Here is a 24,751-nt window from a genome sequence, read left to right on the forward strand (position 1 = left end):
ACCGTTAAAGCTATTACCGTAACGGGAAGCAGCCAACTACTAATAGTGGTTGGGTTCTTTGGGGGGATTTTGATTGGTTGGTTGGTTGGTGTTTGGAAAGTGGGGGAGGAAACCCAAGTCAGCCTACACCTTTGGCCATAATTCAAATGAGGAAAGTAAAGGTCCTTCAGCAGTAGAGGAGGACAGGCACCCAGACACCCTAGGCAGCAGGTGGTGTAGAAGGCAGTAGTTCTGTCTGTGTCACTGGCTGCGACTCAGTTCCCGTGCCCAGTCTTGCGGTTTGTAGCAGGCAAAGAACAGACCCTGGAGGGCAAGCTTAGGGGCTATAGATATGATGGTTTACTTCTTATCTTTTCTTAACCCCCGCAGGAAAGAGGTGCTATTCCATTGAGCCACAAGTTCAGAGTTGCCACTGGCATAAGGGAAGCGTTTGCTGTCTCTCTGGTGTCTGCAGAGATGCTATCGCGTAAGGCATTCTAACTGAAGCCTGCAAATTTGTGGCATCCAGTCACAAAATGATTCTTCACAGCCAGGACATGCGGAGCAGTATTAGTGTAGTGCAGAAGTCCAGAGCAGAGAATACGTCAGTTTTTTGTTCCAATAAAGTAAGGCTACTATAAGATTTTTTTTTTTTTTATAATTTGAAATTTAAGAAGTCTACAGAAGGGGAAACAAGTTATTGCTCATAAATCTGAGATGCAAAGTCAACTTTCATCCAAGTATGACTGGCTAAGCGTTATTTAGTATTGCTTCCTTTTCTAAAAGGAATATTAGAAGATAACCTTTAATCATCCCTTGTTTCAGTAACTAGGTTACCAGCTTACAGCAAATGGTAACAGCTCTCCCTCCAACAACACTGGAGGAAGCAGGGACCAAAGGAATACTATTTGCCAAGTAACTTTAGCAGCTGATAAAAAAAACATGGCTTCTGGTTGAAGAAAATTATATTCTAGGCCTTAGAACAATGCCTGTAGTAGCACAGCAAGAAGTCAGTCAAAGGGGTGTAAAGCACTAACACATTGAGAACACATAGAAATCAGCATCCCACTATTTAAGCTGACATTAAAAAGAAAGGGCTAGTCTAGTTGTACATCTAATTTGGGGGGTGTTTTTCGTGGGTTTTGTTTGTTTGTGTTTTTAACTGAAGCGTGCAAGCAGAAGCATGTTAGCATGATTTGTACTACCAGAGTCCATTTGTAATCTCAGTCATGAACCCTGAGCCTATGTAAACCGAAATGAACATAGTAGCATGATTTGGATTAGGGAAAAATTCATGTGTAGTGTGAAATGCAGCTTCTGGGGCATTTGATTCATATAAATTGGTTAAACCAAATGAAATGTTACAGTCTGTACTGTGTAGGGCACATCATATACTGCTGAGTTTGCACCTTAATCTGGTAGGGGGTTGTTCAGATTTATTTGGAAATTAGTTGCATAACAGCCATAATCAAATTACTTTGTCATTTAAAAATAAGTAGTAAGTTTACTTGCTTAATTAGTCCTGTCCCACTTTAGTATATGTGGAGCAAGGCAGTGTAGACTATTTACAGTCATTAACTAATGAGCTTTCGGTATGCCCCTTGTGCAAGACAATCCACATTTCCACACTGGAAATTGTTTTCCAGTTGCAAAAGCCTAGCTAAATCCCACAGACGTCTGTCCAGAGCCCGAATGCTGATGCCTGCCATTGACTGAAATAAAGCTCTTTCTTTAAAAACAAAACCCCCAACAACTATGTCTGACTATCTGCCTTACTATAGGAAAAGGGATGAATGTGATTAATTGCTTATTGATTTAACCTTCATCTGTCAACTCTGAAGGCACTTCTTCTGAGGGTTTTCTCAAGCCCAACAAAACATTTAATTTTCTCTTGTTACAGATGGAGACATCTATTTCTAACAAACATCACTGTACGGCCTCCCCCTGCTTCTGCTGCCCTAGGCATTGCAATGGGAGCTCAGACCATTTCACTGAGGAAATGTATACGAACTACTTGCAACTTTGGGATTTCATTTAACCTTTTTTTTTTTTTTAACAGAAAGATACAAAGAACAAAAATGAGTATGTTTCTTCATACTCATTTGCTGTACACATAGTTGAGGTACCTCACAAACACTGAGAGGGTGGTCTGATCTAATCTTTTTAGGGTGTTTTTTTTTCCCCCAGGTCAAGTAAGCAGCCATATGTATTTTCTCTTATGAAGTTTAAATAAGAGATTTACACAGTTTTCCTAGTTCTGTTGTGTAAAATCATCAAATGGTTGCAAAACAAAAAATAATATGTCAGCAAAAAGACAAACATACTTTTTTATTATTACTGCGTAGTTTAGTTCTATGAAGAACAGCCTCAGTATTGTAGCTTCCAGCAGATTTTTACTGTTAATGATGTAAATAGAGTTAATCCAGTTTATTCTGAACGTGATTAAAGAAGGCAGTACAGGAAAGACAAAGCATTTGTTTGGGCGCTGGCATTTAAATGCAAAAAACGTCAGTTTGCCAAGAAAACGTTACACCTCCACAACTTAAGAAACCCGTGCAGAGAAGCCCCATACCATTTCAGGGGAAGGAAGAATGGCACCTCCTATGTCAAAAAGCCAAACATTGGCAGGACAAGCGAGTCCAGGAAAGGAATTGGATTCTATCAAAATCAGGCAGCAGTTCTGGGACACGCATGTGAGGGAGTTTGCATTCGAGTCAGTTACAAGTTGCTGCTTTGCTTAGAAGCAAAACTCCCGAGCAGCACCTGAAGATGTCCCAGAAAGTATCCACAAGGAAAGCAGCAAGAGTAAATAGAAGACTTAAGCTGGTGCACGACTGGCAGTGGACTGACGGGGAGCAGCTGGCAGCTTTAAGCAGGCACCACAGCTAACAACAAAATACTCCTCCCTCCCAGCACGGACACCTGTCCCACCTTCACACAGCCAGCTCCTTGGGGTACAGGTGGAAGGAGAAAAAGAAGCATGAACAAAAATCTTAAAAGCTTGGATCGCACCTTAGTGGCAACGGCAGGCACGTGACCTGCTTATGCCACAGATCATCAGATGGACTCTCTTCTGCTGTTGGAGGACCAGAGGTGTTGGTGAGAAAAGCACACCCAAGCTCTCCGAGTAGCAAAACCTCTCATCCTTCGCACCAGAAGAACGAGATGAGCCAGAAAGAAGAATGTTTGATCAAAGCGGTGGCAGAAACCACAGTTTGCCTTGGGAAGAAATCTCCAGGTATTTATGCATTTTATAAGAAGCTGCTTTTGACTGTTAAGAGAGTCTGGAAAGACAACATACCCATTGGCCAAATACTGTGATGAAGAAGCAAGCAAACCATGCAGCTGTTCCCTACCAGTTTTTCAGAGCATCATAATTTGTGGTATCAAGGATTTTAAAGGTCTTTTGTAGCTCAGTCTGCTCCCACACTCTGTAACTTAGAAGAGAGGACACTAATTACAAAGGAGTTAGCCTGTTTACATACTGAGCAGCACCGTACTTGGGACACTTTCTGATCTACAGTGAATCAGCTCTGGATTATATTAATTGTATATGGGACAACCTCTTGGTCTAATTTGTTTTGCAAAGTTTGTTCTCCTAGCTCAAGGGTTATGCATGAGCAATAGAAAAATCCCAGTAGTGGGGCTGCCTCTGTTGGGTATTCTCTATTTAAGGTAACTCCAGTCATAAGGCTTGCTTAAGGTTTTCCACTATTAGGCTTGTCTTAATTTTGCTAAGCTTTCTCTATTAGGCAGAGACCCAATATCCCTAGACTTTTCCCTCTTTATATTTGAATGAAAATTATTCATCTCTCTGAAAAAGATTTTTAAAAAGCCTATAGTAAAAAAAATAGATCATGGGCATTGAGTTGTAGCAAAGTGCTGAAGTGCCATCTTGTTTTTAAAACGGAACTTTAATTCAGGTACCTGAGGTGTTTGGATTAGACATAGCCTTTTCTCAGGCTACACCCACCATCTGAATTACACCAGTATTTAAACCTTTGAGTAGTTACATATAATTTGCACCAACTAAGTTCCCAAAATGCTACATCTGCACTTCTGTAAGAGGTGTATATGCACCATTCCGTGAGAGCCAGAAACAGTTCCATTATGGAAGCTACGTCCAGCTGCAGAAGATATGTGTGCCTTCTGCATGGACCAGGTGGGAGAAAGCAGCAGAAGTGACAGGGATGGAGGGGGGGGGGGAAGCAGGAGTCAGAGCGTCAGGAGCTGTCAGAGGAAGGAGAAGTAAAACAGAATAGGAAGACAGCCGAGAGGGGCAGGCTGTGAAGACCTAGCAACTGCAGTATACTCCTCTCCTGACCCCATTACTCTCTAAATTAATTGCCATTATATGAAACCCCAACCAAAATGTTCCTCCCCTCCTACAGCAGCTGATGCTGTTACCACATTTTTTCACATTATGCTGAGAGACAGTAGATCTAACCTGATCCTCTAAGGAAAAAAAACACCATTAAAATTAAAAATACATATTATCCCAAGCAACCATTCTTTAGATTGAAGAGATAAATTACATTAAAAGCATACTAAGGCTGTGAAGCGCTCAGAAGCCAACAAGCTTAGCAGCCACTCATTCCCCTTTCTTTTTGGATGGGATACAATTGCTTTGTATCATTCCAAATTTCCTTTTATAGAGATGCCTTGTTTCACTGCACAGGACAGGCTGTGCTCTTGTGATGAATGAGGATGCCGTAATAAAGGAGAAAGGCTTCTGCTTTGTTCCAGCTTTCAAGACAGTAAATAAGATAATGCCTTGCATGAGAAAGGATGGTGTTACAGACCAGGCAGGTCTAAGTACCTACCAGGACAACTGAATTGTCTCCCCATTTCTGCCAGGTGCAACACAGGCAGCCCAGCAGGCTATGGTGTTTGGTGAGTACCCTGTCTGCGAGACCAGTGGGAGTACTAAGCACAACTGCAATCAAGACAGAGGGAGCTATGCTGCAATCACATAAAGTACTGTAAAAAAAAAAAAAAAAAAATTAAAAAAAAAAAGGATACATTTTACATCTCAGTTCAGGATCTCAAAATTATCTGGCACTCTTGGTCTCAAATTCTGTACCTCAGAGCTCCATATGTTACACAGGCACAATATTCTCTATCTTTCTAGATACCAGGAAGATTACAACATAAATTAATCTGAAAAAGAGGTCTAAAGCCCTCAAAGTTGATCTAGTTCAATACCAGCATGCCTTCAAGGATCATGGAATTAGGTAATACAGGGAGACCACCATAGGAAAACAGATAAGAAAATGAATCATCTCAATGCGAGGCTTGGGTGGTTCACAAAATAAGCCGGGCTCAGGGCTGCGCACTGAGTGTTGAACATCAACACACCACGTGTTGGCTCAGGCAGAGATTTTGTGAAAGGGCCAGCGTGGGTAAAAAGAGGAGAGATGTGACGGTGCGATTATGAGCTTTGTGTGTACAGGGGAGCAGGTTACGTACAGGCATTTGCTATGGTCCTGGTGTTTTCTTGTTTTGCAGTGCTTGAATGTATGAGCTAGACAGCTAGAGATTTTGTTTTTTCAGCTGAGGGCTGGGTATCAGTTGGTGTGGAGAATGCAGGATACAGCAGAACATAGCTTCCACGTGCCTGTCCGGAGGAAGGCAGAAGAGGAGCTGTTGGGCCTGGAGAGGACAACGAAGCAACTTGTAACAGCTCCCCTTTGCCCAAGGTGCACGTCACAGCCTCCCACCAGGCCATCTATGCCAGCCTCTGCTCTGCCAACAGGTAAAACACATTGCATTTGCTCTGTGAGGATCTTGATTATACCTTTGCCCCCTAAAGCAGCAACCCACTAATTTTCTCCTTCAACCTCTGATCAGACTCTACAGACTGCTCCACTGATTATCTGCTTCCTTTTCATCAAGCAGCCTGTGAGCACAGTGCATGCCCATACAATTCGACATAAACCTCCCAGTCACCCAAACGAGTTTGAAATGACGCCAGGTGACTTTGCCTATCCCCATCTCAAGCTCACACTTTCAATGACGTCTCTGTTACACAACATCGCAAGGACATACTGGCAGGAACCCTGCTTCCCACAGCCCTCAGTGCCAGGGCTACCTGCACTCAGAAATACCTGCTCCAGCCATACTTAATTTTTCTTTTATCTTTTTGGCTTGCGATTTTCACTCCTGCTCCGAGCGTGCATAAGCCCACACAGAATTGCCTCCCAGCCACCAAACAGGCAGATGCCTGACTGAGCAGTACCTTTGCTACATGGAGATTGACCTCTGCTATGCAGAGGTTAACTGTCCTTGCTGAACAACCCAGGTGTTGTCAGCTGCAGCTTGCACAGGTGCCTGTAATTTCCTGTTTCTGAAAGCGGTGTTACCAGCCAGACCATCACTCTCCTTAATTTAGAAAGCTGTTCTGTATTTTCTTCTGATCTGGTTCCACACCTCCACATGCAGGCTGAGGACTGGCACACGAATAACAACGCTGAGGTTACACGACACTTTCCCTGTTCAAAACATTCGGCAAGGAAACCCATGGGTATTATTTGTTGTAAACATTTCCCACAGACTAAACCCAGCAGGTACCAGCAAGTAGACTTGCTCTTTTGCATTTTCTACTGTGACAACAAAGGAGCATACTCAAGAACTGCTGTATGGAATGAGGTATATCTGCTGGATTTTACCTGTGTGAACATTTTAAATTTGCAGTTGAAGGTTTATACCAATTACACTTCTCAGTTGTGGGTATCCACCAAGGAGTTTCTTACTTAATGGAACAAAAAAGAGTAGCAGGGTTTTTCCTGGCATAAGGCATGAACCTGATCCCTGCTACGCTAACTCACAAGCAGGGGCAGAGCTAATCTCAGGGATTTTTTTATAGTCCCCTGTTCCTGCAGCTTCCAAATTGCAGTCTCAAACCTTTTCAAATCTAAATTCTTGCTACAGCTACTAAAACACGAGGTTTCTTTTCTGGTATTGAGTATTTCTCAGAGGCTTCTGTAGGGACATTTACAGATGCCAATCCCACAACCTGCCCTATGCCAACCAGCTCCTGCACCTTTGGGGCCCTCCACGGACCCCCTGTGCCAAGTAAATTGTTAAGTCAGAGTTCCAGCAACAAGCAGCAGTAACAAAAGCACAGTACATGCTGCAACACATACCAAGACCACCTAAGTCACATCACTACAAAACACCAGCCTCCACTGGACATGTATGAAACAAACATATGAAAGACACATAGATTTGAGGTGGAATATGATGATTGCAATCCTAATGGAATTCAGCATTTTAACCCAGGACTGTACAATGTCTAGCAACCTTATTTCAACATTGGTTTTAAATACAAGGTACCTAGCCCATAAAAGTAAATAATGGTTTCTATAACTTTATCTTCTGGAAAAATACAGTGAAAAATTGCTTTTTTTTTTCCTTTTGAAAACATAAATCACCTAAAAAGATTAATAAGCAAAAATGCAAAAACTAGTAAACATATCAATTCCAGCTTTTTTCTTTGCAAGATATTCAAGTTTCTAGGTTTGGTTATGAAAGCTTCTAAACATAAATTATGTAAACTACCTATACTAAATATTTGGGTTACAAGAACGACAACAGAGTTAATTATTATGTTACTTTTAGTCTTCTAAAGTCATGCTAATAGAAACACTAATCAAAGATTGCAGTCACATTTTCAGTCCTTACCAGTTGTAAGTAGATTTCATTAAGCAATAAGATTTATAACTTTAGCATGATGCAATACATATAAGGCTGAATTCATTCAGTTGCTAATGAAATGTGATCTGGGGACTCTCTTGCTCCAGCTGGGTGATAATAAGGGCTTATCACAGATAGGTCTAGGAAAGGCTGGGAAATACTTAAGCTTGTTTTGGAGTTACTTTGAGCTCTTAGGAAAGGAGCAATTCTTCTACAGTATCACCCTGAAGTTTTCTGCCTATACAAGAGAGGTAACAATAAGGTTTTTAACTTATTTACAAATGATATGCTTGCAGAACATCTGACAAAAGGCTACTTTAATGAATCTTCCTAGTTTACTGTGAGATGGGTAGTTTGCTTTCTCAAGCAGCTCAAGTAAATTGTTAATTAAGCAACTGACTTCAGAGAAACCTTGCAGAACTTGCTCTGCATGATGCCTGTTAACTTGAAATTCTGCTTTTGATAGTTGCCTGCCAACACAAGAAGCAACTCTGTGTAGGTTTCCCAAAGGAAAAGGAGGATCCTAAAGGTAGTCCCTCCAACAGGGAAAACACTGTTGCATTCTTCTCTCCTTGATGAAGATTATAACGTCTCCATATTAACTATAAGCAGAAGGGCCTCTCAGGCATCTAAGTTACTGAATAATTTTTAAAATAATCAATGTAATAAGAAGGTAGCTCCAACTCTCATAAAAGTACTTTAAAGCAGCTAAAGGTAGAAGCTAGACTGGGACTTGTAAGGTACCGTGTCCATACATGCTATTAGCTGGAAAAAAAAAAATCAACATGAATAGCAAAATACCTATCTCCTTAATGCAGACTGTAGCTCAGCTGAAGAACAGATTCCTTCTCTCTACAGGGAGCTGTTCCTCTTCCTCCTCCTTTCCTTGATGAGGGTGATCTCAAGCTCCTCTTAAAGGAGAACTGCAGCCTGTAAACTGAAAACTACACAACAGCTTTTAAAAATTAGCAGTTTTCCTGAATGGCAAGATTTCAGATTTGATTATTATAAGATGGAGAGATTTTTCAAAAGGGACTGGAGAAATACAACCTCAAATATACCAAAGCACTGTAGAGAAACCTTCCCCCTCCCCAATTTTTATTTTATGTAGGTTTTAGTATAAAGGACATAGAATTTTGGTTCTTTTGTAGTGTAAAGGAACACATCTTGAGGGGTTTGTATTTTCCATGGAGGTTCTTTATTCAGGGCAAATTCAGCCATTTTTGTACAAGAAAGCCATTTCCTTTTACATTGAATCAAGGGATTGCATATCTAAATTTCTACTGCAAATGGACAGTGGGTTCTATGGATTTTTTGTTGAAAAAAGCTTTTCATTCTTCTCCCAGGATATATTCACGATATTTACATGATGTGTGCATATGAGGGGGCTCTGTTGGGGAGTGGGTGGTTTTTGGTTGTCGGTTTTTGGGTTGAGGTGGGTTTTTTCTTTCCCTGAATAGTTTACATAATTGTAAGACTCTAGACCTGAAGAGCTTTTAACATCAAGGCTCTTGGAAGCGCTGCAGCGCAGCCCAGACCTCCTAGCACTTGAGTACGGCTTGCTTTAGGGATGCAGGTATGCAACACGAGTCTGGGATAAGGAGTCATCCACAGAATTGATAGGTCAGCAAACATCGACCTTACAGTTCAGATCCTACTTCTCCCTGAATGATGTTATCTACTTATCACACTCCTTTTGGAGCTATTCCATTCTGTATTTGTCTTGGGGTAAGAAAAAACAGTCATGAGACCTGCTCCTAATATAAGTCCTTTAAGTGTCAGGGTTCTGTTTGTCAACCAAGAACTAGATGCAGAAGTGCTTTTGTTCTTTTTTAATAGTGCCACAATCCAACTGGCGTTCCTAGAAAACTAGTCCTTGCAGAGGGCACTCCGGCCCTTTCTGAGATGCTAGCCCAGGCTAATGCACGCGACTGGTACAGTAACCTGTACGGATGTTGGGGCTGTGCTTGGCACCCCTCAGCAGGGCTGGACCGGATTACAGAAATATGTGACGGCTGCTCACCTTTGGGCCTGTACCGGAGGCTACTGTGCCCACAGTATAGAAGGACGAGGCTCAACGCTCTCCAGAGACTGAGGAGACTCAAAGCCATGCTCCTGATCTCTGGGGCTGGCTGAGGATGCTGTCTATCCTTCCTTCCTGCTGAGTATAAGCCACTGCACAGAAACAAATTCCAAATTTGTGAGGCCAGAAAGAGACATCTTTAGCATATTTTTCTGTGGAAGACGTCTGATGTTTGTCTGTGCTCCAGAAATCTTGTGGTTTATGCTCAAGTGCCCCTGGGGTTAAAACATGTCTGGGAGAGCAGACATGGGACTCCAGCTCATAACCCTGGGTGGAGAGCAGCAGATCTAAGCTGTCCTGCACACTGGTAGCTTCTCTGCTGTCTGAAGTTTCTTGGCTATTCTCAATATATAGTTTATCTCCTCTGCATGTGGTCAAGTGGCTCAAGGATAGTCACCACACTCACTAACTTGTTATCCAATACATCTGCAAATGGTTTCATCTGGCAGAAAATGCACTGGCTACTTGAGGTAGCTCATCCCTCAAGGAAAGCAGTGGAAATGGGATTGCAGCCAGAAAGATTTTATTAAACTTTTCACTTTTCAGTAGATGGAGTCCCTGACTCTTGACTGGAGTATGTCTTTGTCCCACGACAGACACATCCACGTGCATGTACGCAGACAGTGTGTCATACCCTTGCTAGGGCTTGACTGGGAGCAAGAACAGGATTTAGCTTCTGGGAGACTTGAACACAGCTCAAGGTCCCATGCTTTCCCACCTGCAGAAGGGAACACTGTCTAGTCATGAGATGAGCTACACTGCCCTGCTAACATGTGACAGTCAGGAGCACTGTTCAGTTAAGCCTCTTTTGAGGATGAGCACAAAGGAGAAGTGAAAGAGTAAAACTATAATAATAAAAAAATGTGCTTCTTCCTCAAGGCCTTAGTGAAAAAGCATAGAAATTCTCGTAGAGTCTGAGGAGGACTGTCAAGGAACTGACTGAGATTCCCAAAGGATCTCTATATGGTTAAATTTAACTCTCTTGGAACAGAATTTAGGTTGGACAGGACCTCTGGAGGCCCTATGGTCCAGCCCTTGCTCATGGCACAACTAATCTCAAAGCAAGGTCAGGCTGCTTGGGCTCTTTGTCCAGTTGGAGTACGGAGACTCAACCTCCTCCCTGGGCAGCCTATTCTAGTGTTCCCCCACTCTTCCTGTGGGAAATTTAGGTCAGTGTGGTGCTTATGAATTAAGCTAAAGACTTTTTGCCCAGCTTGTGTCCTGAGCTTTAGTTTTGAAGGCATATAGTGTTCACTTAAGATCTTGCATGGCTGGCTGCGAATGAAAACAGATACTTCAGGCAGACCTAGACATGCAAATTAACTGTGCTGTCTTCTATAAAGAGGATTATTACGAACTTTCTGTAACCGATTTTCCTAGATATCTTCTGTGGGTTTTTACACCAGAGGACATGAATATTTCAGGTGTAATCATTGTACTTGAAGATTAGGTAATCTTTGATATCTATCGACACCTTCCCCATCCACAGGTGCAGGTTAAGGATTTTACATTAATCTATTCAGTGAAGACTCTTGCAGAAGTACAGTGCAGCAAATGACCTGCTTTATACCTGCCTGTGCGCTCCAAGAAGGGTTCGCTACAGCTCACCTCCCTTCTGTCTGCTGTATCGCACTTCTCTTTCTGACAGTGGTTAAGCTCCTGATGGAAGAGCAAAACATGATCACCGAGGTCCCGGCAGCCCTAAAGCGCCTGGCCAAATATATAGTGCGTGGTTTCTACGGAGTAGAGTATTCCTTGGCTCTTGATATACTGATCCGCTACCCTTGTGTGAAAGAGGATGACTTGTTACAGTTGCTCAAGTACGAACGTAAACAACTGCGTACTATCCTCAACACGCTCAAGGCAGACAAAGTTGTAAAGCTGCGTATGCGAGTTGAAACAGGGCCTAATGGGAAGAGCACAAGGCACAATTACTATTACATCAATTACAAGGTGCTGGTGGATGTGGTAAAGTACAAACTGGATCATGTACGCCGAAAGATAGAAGCGGATGAGCGGGATTCAACTACCAGGTCCTCTTTTAAATGTCCATCTTGCTCCAGCACTTACACGGACCTGGAAGTCAATCAGCTCTTTGATGTATTTACAGGTATGTTGCTCATATTGCTTATTTGCTCTTCTCTTAAAGGGTAGCTCTCGTAGCACAAAATTGGCTCCTGTGTGAACTTTGCAATAAAAGCATGTTTTTTAGGATATACTTCTTGTTTGCTAGTGGACAAGGGCCTGGGACAGAAGCTGGGAGGCGATGGTAAGAGAAAAAGCTGTCTCTGGAGAACAGGCCAATCAAGAGGAAGAATAATCTTGAATATAAGAGCTGGGGTAGGGAATCAGATTTGGGGTAGGAAATTTCCTAGGAACAAGAGGCTTAGCCTGATTTAAGATTACTCATCCAAGTCTTGTGAGTCCCACTTCCTCATAAAAAAATAAGAATACAGTACTCCTTTCACTCTGTTTTGAGTTAGTTAATCCATTTGTGTGGTCAATTCTTCTGATGGAAGAGTTGGACAAGACAGATAAAGCTGTTTGCAGCCACCTACTCTAACAAGCATATTGCAGCTGGGCAGCAGTGGAGAGGAGTTCTGTCACTCCTGTGCTGGAAACCGGGAAGTTCAGGCTCCTCCTGGGGCAACATGACACATGCACAGCACAAGTGGCATCACAGCTTGTGGGTTTCTCTTCTCTAAAACCAAGTAACTAGAGAGTACTCTTTCAAAATGAGTTTAAATGGCATCGTATTGCAGTACGTTACTTTAAGCACAGCTACTCTGCTAACATCTGGGTCACGGTATCTGCAACGGATGCCAGAGCCAGGGAGGATGAACTTTGTGTGACTAATTTGAAATGTCAAAGGTGAAGTAAGTGTACTGTCAGTCAGCAACAATCACCCCTTTGTTTGAAATGGAGGGACTTTGTCAAGTTACTGAAATGCAAACATTGAGGCTAGTGATATATTTTAATAGAATACACTTTATTTTTTTTTTGCTTAAGACATAAATATAGGTTTTTAGCATATGCTTTGACTCTAAATGAGTCTTTTTGAACTTTAGAACTCTGAACAACTAAACCTAGATGCTATTTATGCTTGCAAATATCTTTTTTCTTACATCATGCACTAAAAGATAAGATCAGAGAAGAAAAAAATAAATCTTACTATCTGATGATATTCCACGTCTAGCCAACTTGATTTGCCCCTAATAAGCAACATTTCTGTCCTGCACAGAAAGTCCTTCTGGAAAAAAATAATAAAATATCAGCTTGCCTTTACAACTTGAGTTTCCCTAGTTAATGTGAACAAACGGATGAAGTCTAGTGACATCAGAACATTTTAGTCGCTGTCCAAGCTGTGGATTTCTTAACAAGGTACTGCTCATCTTTCGTATCCTATGAACATGAGAATTTCCAATTTGGTAATGTTGCAGAGACTTTCCGCTGCACTTACTGCAACACCGAAGTAGAGGAAGATGACTCAGCACTTCCTAAGCGTGATGCTCGAACCTTGCTAGCAAAATTCAATGAGCAGATTGAACCTATCTTTGTGCTACTGCGTGAGACAGAAGATATTGTTCTGCCATACGACTTGCTGGAGCCTCAGCCAACAGAAATACCAGAATTATCAGAAAGGTATAACCATAACCCTAGAACTTCTGATCAATACAAAACCCCCCAACAACTTTCCAGTTGTAAAATCTTTGATATACTGAACTTGCAGTCTACTTTCTACTCCTTTCTGCTTTGTTCACTACTGTCAGCTACTTAAGGAAGAAGCCCGTAATATCTAAAACATTCTAAATGATTGTTATGCATTTAGTTTTATTTTTGTTACTTTTTATAGTAATTAATTTTCCAGACTTCTCCTTCAGCTAATGTTCATAGCCCTTTCTGTGAGAAAGTAATGTTTCTCTATCAGTGTGCTTCATCCAGAGATGTACTAGTAAAGAGACCATGCAAAAATCAATGGTTCAGAATCAGTTGTCTCTAAGATAAGGTAATGGAGAATGCAAATTGTTTAATATAGAGCACTTGTAAAAGCTAGTCTGCTGACAAAACATGGTTGGTTTTTTTTTTTTGAATGGGAACTGGGGGGTTCTTGCATGAATTTAACCTGTCCAAAATGGGTGACATTTTATTCAGTTTTGATCAGAAGGTGGGTTCAAGTGTGCTGGAATCCTGCAACCGACCTGAAAAATGGGCCAACAGAAGTTCCTCTTTTGGCAATATGTACACCCAAAACTTAGTTATTAATGTCCAAGACTCTGAGCCCAAGAAGAAAACAAGAGAAAAGACAACTAAAGAGCAACCTATCTGGATGTCCCAGAGCACAGTGGAAGGAACAACACCAGCGACCAACAAAACTGTTGGTAAGTTTTAAAAGCATTGGCAAAAACTTAAATGCAGTAAGGGTGATCAATTTAAATAGTTTTCCTATTGAAAATGTAGTGAGCTTGGTTTAGAATAGAGTAATGCTTCAATTCTAAACTAGTGGCTATCAGATCTTAGTTTCTAAAAACTATTCTTTAGACTGATTTAAGTAGTATTCCTAAAGCCAGAGGTCAGGTCTAACCACGCAGTAACATTAGTGATAATCTTTAAAGTAGAAAGCTCTTGCACTTTCAAGAGAATTCTGAAGTATGGGTAAAAAAGATCTGGAATAAAAAAAAAAAATAATTTATGTAGGATGCCTGTGGTAACTGCAACCTACTGATACCTCTAACACTTAGTATTGTGTATTAGGAGTAAATGCTTCTGAAGAAACTGAAGAAAGCATTAAAGAAACCATCACTGATAATGAAATCATCAAGACTCTTCTCATCCATGAATCCAAGTCATCATCTAGCACAGACCAGGCTCCTATTGTCAAAAGCAAACTACCTGAGTCAGGCAGTGACACCAGTGAGTCTGAAGAAGATGCCGAACACTCAAAAAGAGCAGGAATGAAAGTAGCAGGCAACAACTTTGAACAAGAGGAGGAACAGGAAGCACAAGGTCCTATTTTAATGGTTGCTGGTCAACCTTGTTCATATGGTGAAGTCAGTGAAAATCCAGAGCTTGTGTCTCTCATGACAAGTGAAGAGAGAGAAACTTATATAAAAATAGGGCAAGAAATGTTCCAGTCTGTCTTTGAATAAATACTACTACATGAATATGCAAGCTTGTACAGAATGGGTGAAGGCTTCTTTTGAAATAAGACAGTTTATTAGTTTATGTTCTTCAAGAGTTAAATTTTCTTTGAACTCCTTGCTGTTATGCAAGATGGTAATTGTGTAGTAGGTAACTACAGGTCAAAATACTAGCCCTGTAGCAAAAGCACCCCAAAGTTACTATAGGTTTTCTATTGTCTTATACTTACTTTGTGAATGCTGTAATTCATTTTGGGGCACACAATTTCAGGTTACAATGGAATATAATGATCTGAGTAAAATAAAGTTTCAAAAAAGCTATGTTGCAATCTGTTGTAAGAAATCAACTATTCTACCTTCCTCCCAGAAGTAGCAGATATTTCTAGTAGTAAAAGTGAGTCAAACTCCAATGTAATTTGGTTTCACTCCATCCCAGTGCAGTCTATTGTTGTGTTAGGTCATTCCCTACGGAGGAGTTAACAGACAGATGTTACACAGCAACCAGCTCTGAGTGGCCCTGCTTGACCAGGGGGGGTTGGACAAGATGACCTCCAAAGAACCTTGCCAACCTCAGCCATTCTGTGAAGAAAGAGTACAGGAAAAAATATGACCAAAGAAATACCATTTTACTGCATTGTTCATACACACCATTCAAGGGCAAGAATTCAGGACTGGCATGTGCTCATGCTATTTCTTTAAGCTTAGAGTTTAATCATTTGTGCTATATACTAGATTTGTCTCAAATATGCACAAATCATCTTGTTCTAATTTATGAAAATGTCCTCTTTTAGGTCTACTGGATGATTTTTTTTGTCCCAAGTTTGTGATTAAAAACTGTAATTTTGTTTCACTTTCACAGGTTTGCCTTTGTCACAATATACTTCCTCTGTCCTCAAAATCAAAGGGTTTTCTGCATACAGTATCACTATGAATTTAAAACCCACACAGTAACTAAGCTGTCTTCAAACCTTTTAATATACTTTTGTCTTTGGAGATGAGGCATGTGATTGTAATCTGCCATTTCAAAATTCACTCATAAAACCTGGAGACACTCAAAACAAGTTTAAAAAAAAGAAATTACAGAAGAATCACACTCTCATTTTATTCAAACTCAGGCAGATGTAGGCTTCACTGTCACCTGGCTGTCTCCCACAGCATATAGCCATGTTATTACACTAACCTCAAAAGGAAGACAATCTTGAATTAAAGCAGTTAAAGCAATAGTTCTCTTTGAGAAAAGCTTTGTATTTGTTTAAGGTAAACAGGATCTCTATAATGGAACAGATATGCTGAGTAAGCAATTTCTAGCTCAATTTTATGACTTACTGTTATTAGCCATGCTGATCTGAAAAAGAAAATTTTTGTTCTGCTTCAAGTTCTCTAATCTACTTTTCCACCTTTGCCATGAGACTTCATTAGGTACTGACTTAAACTGTTGTTTGTTTTTTAAACGTTAACTTTAATTGTAATTTCCTGAATGTCTTCCTTTCTATATATAAACCCTTTACAAAGTCAAATACTTTAGGAACAAATTTTACAGGCTTTCAATTGCAGCAGTTTTAAGTGTTACATGTGAAAGGATACTAAAATTTTCAGACAGGTCTATCCCTTTGCACGCTGAAAGCGTAAAACAGAAAATGCAGAATAATACAGATGTTTCTGCCTTTAACTACAAAACCAGGATATTTATTTCACCTCAGATAAATGTGCTGATAGAAATGAACTCCACAGGCCATGAACAGGAACTTTTTTTTTTTTTAAAAGACCAGCTATACTTTAGGCTACAAAGGCAACACATAGGTATGTATTGTGTCTACACCTCATATTTGCAGAAGATAAGGAAACTTAGTGGGATAAGAAACACTCTTGTTGTAGGAAAGTTAGCAGTGTTTCTCTGAAGAGGAGTAACAAACTGCTACAAGCATGCCAACACTTAAGAGTCAGTGAACTTCCAACAACAAACTCTGCAAACCATTTTGTAAGCCAGAGGAAAATTTTTCAAAGGACAAGTTTACAGACAAGTCCAAACTTTATTTAAAACTACCATTTTGAACAAGTTTAAAATTACTAAACAAGTCACAATAAAAAATAAAAAAAGATTATGACAGAAAAAGAACAGTGCAGCAAAACTGAATAGAAGAGGATTCAGTTCCAGCTGTTCAAACTGCCACAGGCAGAAGTTAGCATACCTATCCTAAGAGGCAGTGCATTGGAAATTTTACATTTTTATACACTTCCAGAATTCTGGGAAATTACTGCTGATCTTCCATATGCATTTGTATACATGGAGTTTATAAATGCAGGTTATCTTCAGGTTATTCTCATGCACTCTGAGGTCCAAAAGTTTCTGTAAAATAAGAGTATACTTATTATTGTCTAACAGCTACAAGGCAACACACACAGTTCTTGACCACATTTCAACTCCTTTTAAGTATCCTTTAAAGCACCCTGAAGAAGCGTTTCTTCCTCACTTTTTGTCCGCAAGCATTTTGAGCCATGGCTTACTTGAACAGCTACAGCCATCCCCCATACACAGATGAAGAATGGCTTATGTGCTAGCTACCAATTTTGTGCGACATGGTATTCTTAGCCAGACTGTTCCCACACCAGGCATACGCATCGTTGTTCACCAAACTGACATGGCATACTTCTGCTAGCATAGCTATATGTCAACAGAAAGGTGATGGGCAGTGAATCCAATGAAGGAAAGATGCACTTTCCTTCACACTTTGTTCTGGAAAATGCTATGCTGTCACTGCAACTACATTAACAAAAAAAAAAAAAAAAAAAAGCATTTTCATCAGCTTGTACTGTTTGAGGAACTGGAACTAGCTACACTAGCAGAAAACTACCACCATGAGAATACCCAAGTTCATGCATTTATATATGCCATTACTGTACCCTTCACTTGAAAACAACAAGCTTAACACCACAACAGAAGCCTCTAACACTGAAACTTGTGTCACAATATCAACATTATATTAAAAAAAAAAAAAGGTTTTGATCTGCATTACTATTAAGTTTTTGTAGCTGCAGAAATACTGTTTCATGAAAGTGACAAATCTTTATTGCTGTCATACTCACTGCAAGTTTCTTCTACATCATTTTCAAATGCATAATAAAAAGATATTCTTTCAAGCATCATGCTAACTGCTTAGTTCAATCAGTAATAACAAGATATTTAAATTCTAGGCCATTCCAGACTGTTTTCCCAATAGGTGGAGAGGATTTAGAAAATCTTTACCAGGTTCTTTCAAAGTTTGGGCATCTCCTACTAATTCTTGATCTCGAGCTCCACCTCCATCCAGTAATTCATCAGACAAACTGTTGGTTTGGGCTTCCGTTGCCATTTTCTTCATTAAATCTGCCTTTGTAACAGATAAAGCAAAACTCAATATTCTGGATAATTCTCATTGCTGTCCGGATAATTAGGACATGTAGGGTGTGCACTCTAAACAACCACCCCACAAACAATGGAAAATACCTCTGAATATACTGCAAGTTTAAGGGGCAAGTCTTCAACCTTCACAAAATCATCTTCATCAGATTTTTGACTTACATTTCCAGAACCAGCTTCCTGTTAATAAAAATAGTGACATTTAAAAGAATAGTGCTACTTTATTTTCACTCCAAAACTAGATTTTTGACTATTATAATAAAGTACATCAAAAAACAATGCCCATATCAATTTTGCAAAACCGAACAAGGCTGGAAACTAGAAATAACACTGAAACACAAAAAAGCTTCTCATTTCTCTTGTATGTATCTTAACCAAAAATATACGCACGTATTCATTCACTAGCACAGGTGACTCTGTATCGGGGCTGCCAGCCATGGAGCTTTCAGAACTTGCAGCAGATTTGTTTCCTACACATGTTGTATCTAGTGTTTGAGTTTCATCTACTGGTAAAGATGAGCTTGATTCTTCTGTTTTCATACTGGCTGTTATAAAGGATTCTGGGGTATTGACTGCTAAAGGTGGTGTATTCTCCATGACATTGAGGTAATGAGGCAAAATTGTAGCCACATCTTGTTCACCTAAAACCACAAAACTACATCTTAACTAGGTAGAGAAAGTAAAAAACACTGAGCATACAAAAATCCCATACTATTTTTTTTTTTTACTAATTATGATCCAAAGCTACAAATGAGCAATGAAAGTAAATTACAGTCTCTCAGATCTACACAAAGTTGATTGAAATAAAACATCAGTTATTTGTACTCTCATTCACTTAAGTATCAGCAATTATTACAAGACAGTATTTAACAAAAATTTCTGACTTGATACAGCTTTCTTTTTTTAAAACCAACAAACCCACCCCCCCATCTTCCAGAACTATATGGCCTACTGTAAAATATTCATTCTAGGTATAAGGTGACATAATACAGAACAATAAATTCCTTAACACTTTGCCACATTCTTGTGGCAACACAGGATCTACTCAAATACTGCTTTCAGTCTATGGAAAAAGACCAAGAATGAAACCAATAAATGCAACAGAAAACCACACGAAAAGGTGGTGGTAACAGCAGTTACATTAGAAGTAACATCCATACCACCTAGTAGTATTTCCATCTTCTGACAGAAAACAATTTCTCAGTTCTTAATCAGTTACAACACAGCATTACTCACAAAAATAAATCTCTAAAATAGAAAAGTGATTTCAATTGCTAGTAAATGCAGTAGCAGAAAAAGCAAGTACTAGACAAATCTAAACGTCAAAATACTCTAACAGACAAATTAACTCTGCTACAGTTGTGTGCAAACAGCTACAGCAATCAACTGAAATTTATGTTCTTGTCAAGCATCAAAACCACATCTACCTATGTAAGATTATTCTGGGTTTCCTCTTCAAAAGGTTTGCTGGGTCTATATCAACACAGATATATCTAGTCAGCTGATACGGTTCATGGGAAAAAAACACCACCAAAAAAACCAGTCCAGTAAACTCTTGCAAATTTGATCACCTTCCTCTTAATTACATATATCACAGGCACTGTCCGTGATAATTCTCACAGTATGCAAATTCATATAGAAGTGTTAATCTCTCAGTTGCTGCATACAGACCTTACCTTTAACATTAAGAGAGTCCTGTACTGGTGACAAAATCTCACTGCTTTTTGTCTTACTCAGTTCTTGGTTTGAAGTCTATTGGGGAAGGTGAAAATGAGTTAGAACAAATTCTACTATTTACTCTTCCTTGCTAAATAGAAACACATTGTACACTTGCTCCATGTTTTTGTCTTTTCACTAGTTTGAAATAAAGACAGCAAATTCTACTCTCTATTCATCAGCTACTCAACGCTTTAAAAAACTATTAACAGAGCTATGTGGGTTTTATCTGAACATTTCATTTTCTTTTCACTATAGTAGCTCCCAGGTAAACTCTTAGGTTCCACTGAAAAGATCTATTGTTTTAGCCTTTAAAGTGAAAGGTTCCAGTTACATCCTTGCCTAATGTTAATAGGTCTTGAGTAAACCAAAGTTTCAGAAGATTCAGTCTAATTTACTGAAATCTAAAGACTTGACAAGTCTCCAGAACCAGGTTGCACACATTCAAATGTTTTTAAGGCAACTAACAGTGAAATGACAATAGCAGCCAGTAACATTTCACCCTGCTAGAAAAAAATATTATGTGCTAAAGAGGAAAGACAAATCAAAGACATGCTAGAATACAAGAATCAATGGCTTCTGCAAAGGAAAGCCCAAGCAGAACTTGATTGCAGCAAACACAGAGGAAGAACCAGTTAACAGTTTAAAACATGATGCTATTTGGAAGTTTATCTTTTCTACTGCAGCGTAACATTTTCTCTCTCTGAGGGCAGATTTAACCATTAGTTTTGTCTGTGTCCATCCAACCATTTTGGCATCAGCTATACCAGTAATAAATTCAGGTGAGGAATGCTACATTTTCTATGTAGCAGCTATTGCTTTCATGTAATTTATTGTATCATTCTCCTACTTTCATTAGTACAAAAACAGTGCAACAGAAACACCGAGGCACATACAAATATGTACTGAAAAGCTGTGCGGTGGCTTAGGTTTGTTCTGCATTTACAACTTTGGTGATACCTGTTCATTTTCAGTTGTTGTTTCACTGCTGGCTTGTAGTGATGTCTGCACGTCAACAGGTCCCTCCTCAAATTCTATTTCTTCATCTTCATTCTCATCTTCTCCACTGCCATAGTTAGTCAGAGCTTGGGTTTCTGCTTTTGATAAACCTGAAGGCAAATCAATGTAAAACCACCTTCATACCGGATTTACATGTGGACAGAGCCTGACAGAGGAAAAGTTAGGCTGCAAAATCCAAATCTCTTCTGGGAATTTACTACAATGATCAGTTATAACTCTTACTTCATAACATTCTTTGAAACTAAGATACAGTGATGGCAACTTTCAAGATCCATATGCTCCATATAAGCTATATTACGAACACACACCACTGTGATGGTGTAAAAATATCTAAGTTATTAAACAAGTTGGTGTGAAGAATGTAAATAAGGGAAACCAAGCCATTAGTAGCTGGTCTAAGATTAAAACCAGGATAAAAATTATTCAAAAATACACAAGCTTAAGGACAAGCACATTAAAAAAAATAATTTTAAAAAAATTGAAAAACTGCATAAAATTTAGCAGCTTTCACATCATTCAGGTTAAAGGCTGAGAAACTTCAAGTTTAGCTGAGACAGGGTATGTAAAAAACAATTAATCTGATTCTAACACATGCTTTTACAGATCTACTGATTACAAAGAGAAAAAAGTCCTCTAATTGGAATGTTTAACCTTTAACACAATACCAGTAAATACAGTACTGGAAAACTTTCACCAGAAAAGACCCGACTAGAAAATCTGAAAGAAGGTGTTACACAGCAGTACTTCATGCAAATCTTGTTGTAAAATTAGTTGGTTGAAACTACAGTGAAAGCATTGAATAGTGATCTATATAAAAATCACTTACTTATTGCCACTGGACCACTTTCACTTTCCTCATCTTCCTCTTGATCAGATGCATCAGACCTAACACTTTCAGGAACTCCATTACCATCATATATTTCTGACTCCTGTACTTGTTTTACAGTTTCAGTCTCATCTTTGTCCTAGGAAAACAAGTAATATTGTGCAATTTCATGTTTTTTTCTCTCAAGATTAACTTATCGTTTCTGTATCAAGGAGTCACCTTTATATCTCAAAAATTAAAAAAAAACCAAAAAAAACCAACCAAACAACAAAACCATCAATTTTTAGTCTGTAGATTTAAGTAGTCTTTGAGGCCTTGAAATGAATACTGCAAAGCTACTCCTGAAACAGAGCATCAGAACCTGCTATAAGAGATCATGCCCTGTTCAGACATGGCTATCAAGGACATCATAACCGAGTATTTCATTATCTGAAAAGGTTCACACTGATCAGCATGCTAGCTTAAAAAAAAAATTTCTTTAAGTTTGATTTGTCATTATTCAGAGGAAGAAAGACACAGCTGCATTATTACCCTCTAGTGAGTTCCCTACTTCTCGTAAATTAGTAAAAAATAGGAATCTTCCTAACTGCAGCTTCTCATTTCTTTAGCAATAGCTACTCAGCAGTTTCTCTTCTGAATGATTAGCTAAATATCTTGAGTGAGAAAATTCTGCTCAGTCTATGTGAACCCCAAGTAAAGCCCTGAATTTGGCTCCGAATCTTGACAGGGCTCTTCTACACTACAGCAACCATAACAAGTGATATACAGCTTCCCCACTTTCACTTCCAAAGCAGTGGGACAGAAGGTCTAAGCCCTAGAAGAAAGCACTGAATCTATGCCCATATGTGCCTATGCCCATTTAGGAACGCGTTCAACATTCTACTTAGTACATTACCTATATCTTTCCCTTGGTTGGAAAAAGCTGAGCATTTCAGCAGAAAATACAAAGCTTCATATACAACCCCTCTCCCCAAACACAATGATCTAAGCGGTTTTCAAAACAAAGAGAAAAAGGAGAAATTTTGGGCACTAACATTTAAAACTCGGAGCACAGACAGACTGACTCTGAGGACCTCAAATACCACGTTTCCCAACTCGGAACATCTGCCTTCTCCTTAAGATGAAAACTAAACCAACTTATTCCATACCACTAAAAAATAAAATATTAATTGCTAAAAATAGTTAAGCTGTCCTTGCTATTTAATTCTTCAGTGAATGACTATATTCTTAATGCTCTGAGCTGAGAATACAGGCAACAGCTCCAGACCAAATCCCACAATAATCACCTTCAGAACAGGTCTTTTCTTTTTTCTTTGAAAGATACAAAATGAACACTAAAAGGAAAAGCAAGATCCTACCCTATAGCTGCTTAGCCAGTATCACAAATTATTCCATTTCAGTTGCATGGCATTCAATGTAAACTTTGCTCTTTTTACACTTTCAAATCGTCAGTCCTAAAGCAAAGCTCCCTCTATATAACGGTCACCAACAAAAATAGAAAAGCATCTTTAATACTATCTTTGTTGATCTGAATGCACTTTTTGAAAGTGCAAGAAACAAGATAGTGTTTTATAAGAAATGCATCAGTCTTTACACCAGTAATGGCTCTGCAGTAGAAACAGGAATAAAACCAAGAGCGACCAAGGAACTGGTATCTAAGTCATATTTACAGTACGCATGCAACAACAAAGACTTACTGATGAAGGCAGATATTTTGGTATTCATTTCCCAGACCATCAACTCAAAAAAGGGAAATTATAATTTACTGTGTTACTTTGATAAAGTAAATCATTGAAAATAACAAAAAGGAGAAAACCTACAACATTTAATAAATGTGTAAACACTAGAAAATGGGCTGCTTACAGATACTGGATTTATATGACAGAAAACAGTAAGACTAAGTGATCTGTGAAATTATCTGAGGAATAAAGACAGTTGAGAAGCATAAACATACTTTGTCCTCATCGACATCTTCAGCAGATGAACAAACATCCACCTGGAGACCTTTTTTTGCCTAGAAGAAACACAAACTGTTTTCAATTCTAAACTGAAATAACTTTGAAATACTGAACCAAACTAGGGCTTCATGAAAGCCTGGCTAAAATGCCAATCTTAACAAGAATTGCTATCTCAAAATGGTAATAAGCCACAGGGACTTCTATACTATGAGAGATGTTTACACAGATGTCTTCAAAATTTTGGAGTTGCAAAACATTACGAAAAACTGTGCTAGCCCTTTTTATTTAAACATGGGCTAATTTTCCCGTCTGTGGTTGAATCATATTTAACATATAGAATTAGATATACCAGCTCTGGTCAAGACAGAGCACTGTGCTTTTCCAGTGTGGAATCGAAAATCAGTTAGCTTACTGGACTCAAGACAGTCACAAAATCTAGGAAGATCAGATGTGCCTGCATCAGGACCTCAGAGCTGAAACCTGTGAGAAGACCGTATAGAAATAACTGTGGGGGTTTGTACAAAGTAACCAGGACCTACCACTTCTGGCTCATCTCTGGCTCTGTTGAATGTGAAATGCTGCCAGAGCAACAAGGCAAGCATTGACCTTAACCCTAATTCTCAGTCTTCCAGGAGAGAAGAAGAAATGCCACATCTAGGTCGGGTCCATGCATTCTTACAGCAGTGTGTAAACTGTCCTTTATGTAACGAAGACCCAATGAGCAACTTCAGATAACATAGGATGTCGTGTGCAAATCCTTCTGGATTCAGAGTGTTTCTTCGGCCTCTTTACAAGGTACCCCACAGTCTCCCTCATACTAGCCATATCACTGGTATATCTAAGTTGATCTACCTTGAAATATAGCTGATGATATACTTAAAACTACTTACAGAACTTTACAGTTTATGACGGATTCACAAAATATCTTCCATTTACATT

At 39.3% G+C, this 24,751-nt stretch overlaps 2 protein-coding genes across 12 annotated transcripts in view; one reads left to right on the forward strand and one right to left on the reverse strand.

Annotated features, from left to right (window-relative positions):
- Positions 1–1,105: 1,105 nt before the first annotated feature.
- On the forward strand, positions 1,106–16,895 carry LOC104643441 (general transcription factor IIE subunit 1). Of its 2 annotated transcripts, XM_075752075.1 has the most exons (5): positions 1,106–3,217; positions 5,488–11,867; positions 13,198–13,399; positions 13,910–14,136; positions 14,510–16,895. In XM_075752075.1, the coding sequence occupies exons 2-5, from the start codon at positions 11,312–11,314 to the stop codon at positions 14,902–14,904; spliced, it is 1,380 nt and encodes a 459-aa protein (XP_075608190.1). In that variant the 5' UTR covers positions 1,106–3,217; positions 5,488–11,311; the 3' UTR covers positions 14,905–16,895. The 2 variants fall into 2 exon arrangements, with proteins under 2 accessions (XP_075608190.1, XP_010311052.2); XM_010312750.2 differs by having other exon boundaries at positions 1,106–11,867.
- Positions 16,896–16,905: 10 nt separating this feature from the next.
- Positions 16,906–24,751, reverse strand: part of PCM1 (pericentriolar material 1) — a 43,610-nt gene continuing 35,764 nt past the window's right edge. For all 10 annotated transcript variants that reach the window (XM_075752036.1, XM_075752029.1, XM_075752035.1 and 7 more), the window contains 8 exons: positions 23,809–23,868; positions 21,855–21,993; positions 20,969–21,117; positions 19,969–20,044; positions 18,683–18,933; positions 18,380–18,472; positions 18,140–18,263; positions 16,906–17,242 (listed from right to left, as the gene is read on the reverse strand). In XM_075752036.1, the coding sequence (XP_075608151.1) occupies positions 17,217–17,242; positions 18,140–18,263; positions 18,380–18,472; positions 18,683–18,933; positions 19,969–20,044; positions 20,969–21,117; positions 21,855–21,993; positions 23,809–23,868 (918 nt within the window). In that variant the 3' untranslated portion in view covers positions 16,906–17,216. The remainder of the gene's footprint in view (positions 17,243–18,139; positions 18,264–18,379; positions 18,473–18,682; positions 18,934–19,968; positions 20,045–20,968; positions 21,118–21,854; positions 21,994–23,808; positions 23,869–24,751) is intronic.

Source organism: Balearica regulorum, chromosome 4 (genome assembly GCF_011004875.1).
Source record: "Balearica regulorum gibbericeps isolate bBalReg1 chromosome 4, bBalReg1.pri, whole genome shotgun sequence".
NCBI lineage: Eukaryota > Metazoa > Chordata > Aves > Gruiformes > Gruidae > Balearica > Balearica regulorum.